General features: G+C 69.5%; 1 protein-coding gene across 1 annotated transcript; it reads left to right on the forward strand.

Moving 5' to 3' along the window:
• The first annotated feature begins 226 nt into the window (after positions 1-226).
• Positions 227-814, forward strand: LOC139839135 (momilactone A synthase-like). Its single transcript, XM_071829181.1, has one exon. The coding sequence runs from the start codon at positions 227-229 to the stop codon at positions 812-814; it is 588 nt and encodes a 195-aa protein (XP_071685282.1).
• The last annotated feature ends 264 nt before the right edge of the window (positions 815-1,078 follow it).

Here is a 1,078-nt window from a genome sequence, read left to right on the forward strand (position 1 = left end):
CCGCGTATCACTCTACTCCAAAATAATGACACGCCGCTGCGGTCATCGCTGGACGAGCGAGCGATGCATGGTCCATAATAGTAGTATGAGACAAGGAGACCGCGCGCAACATGTGGCCAATTAAGGCCTGCGCCGGTGCACTTGATTCAGTCGACATACTCCCGCGCGCTTCACACTTCACCCATCGTTCTCAGGAGGCCAATCAACCGGCGAGATGTTGCGAGCGATGCACATCGTCCTAAGGGGAAAGAGCCGCGCTGGGCCGGCCATGCCACGCGGCTTCGCCGGCAACCGTGGCTACTCCACGGCCCTGAACTCCCAGCGGCTGGCCGGGAAGGTGGCCGTGATCACCGGTGGAGCCAGCGGCATCGGCAAGGCCACGGCCGAGGAGTTCGTCAAAAACGGCGCCAAGGTCGTCCTCGCCGACGTCCAGGACGACCTTGGTCACGCCCTGGCGGCCAAGCTCGGCGCCGACTCGGCATCCTACACCCGCTGCGACGTCACCGACGAGGCGCAGGTCGCCGCGGCCGTGGACCTCGCCGTGTCCCGCCACGGCAACCTGGACATCATGTTCAACAACGCCGGCATCCTGGGCTCCCTGGCGCGGCCCCCGCTCGCCTCCCTCGACCTCGCCGACTTCGACACCGTCATGGCCATGATGCCGGCGCCGCCACCGCGCTCTCCGCGCCGCCCTTCTCCATCGCCAACCCTCTGCGTCATTACGTCGAACAGGTGGTGGGCGGCCGCGGTTGAGGGCGTCGCCGCACGCGGCACTGCACGCAGCCGTGTGCGCTCCTCCATTGGTGCGGCGTAGCGGCGGTGGCGAGGTGGAGGAGGCCGCGCTGCGGCGTAGGCGGCGGCGGCGGCGGCCGTTGTGGCAACGGCGCCGGAGAAGGGGAGGGAGCGAGGCGACGGGCCGGGGCGGCGCACATACCTGCAGAGGCGCGCGGAGAGGTGCGGGCGGCGGCCGACGGCGAGGCTGCGTCGGCGACGGCGAGGCTGCGACGGCGACGGCGATCGAGGAGCGTGCGTCGATGACGGCGACGGCGAGGAGCGGCGCGGCGCGGTCGTCTCTGTG

The sequence above is a fragment of the Lolium perenne genome, chromosome 4 (assembly GCF_019359855.2).
Source record: "Lolium perenne isolate Kyuss_39 chromosome 4, Kyuss_2.0, whole genome shotgun sequence".
NCBI lineage: Eukaryota > Viridiplantae > Streptophyta > Magnoliopsida > Poales > Poaceae > Lolium > Lolium perenne.

Bases quoted from the DNA above. Each gene is read 5' to 3' on its own strand.
- LOC139839135 (XM_071829181.1), top strand. From the start codon at position 227: ATGCACATCGTCCTAAGGGGAAAGAGCCGCGCTGGGCCGGCCATGCCA.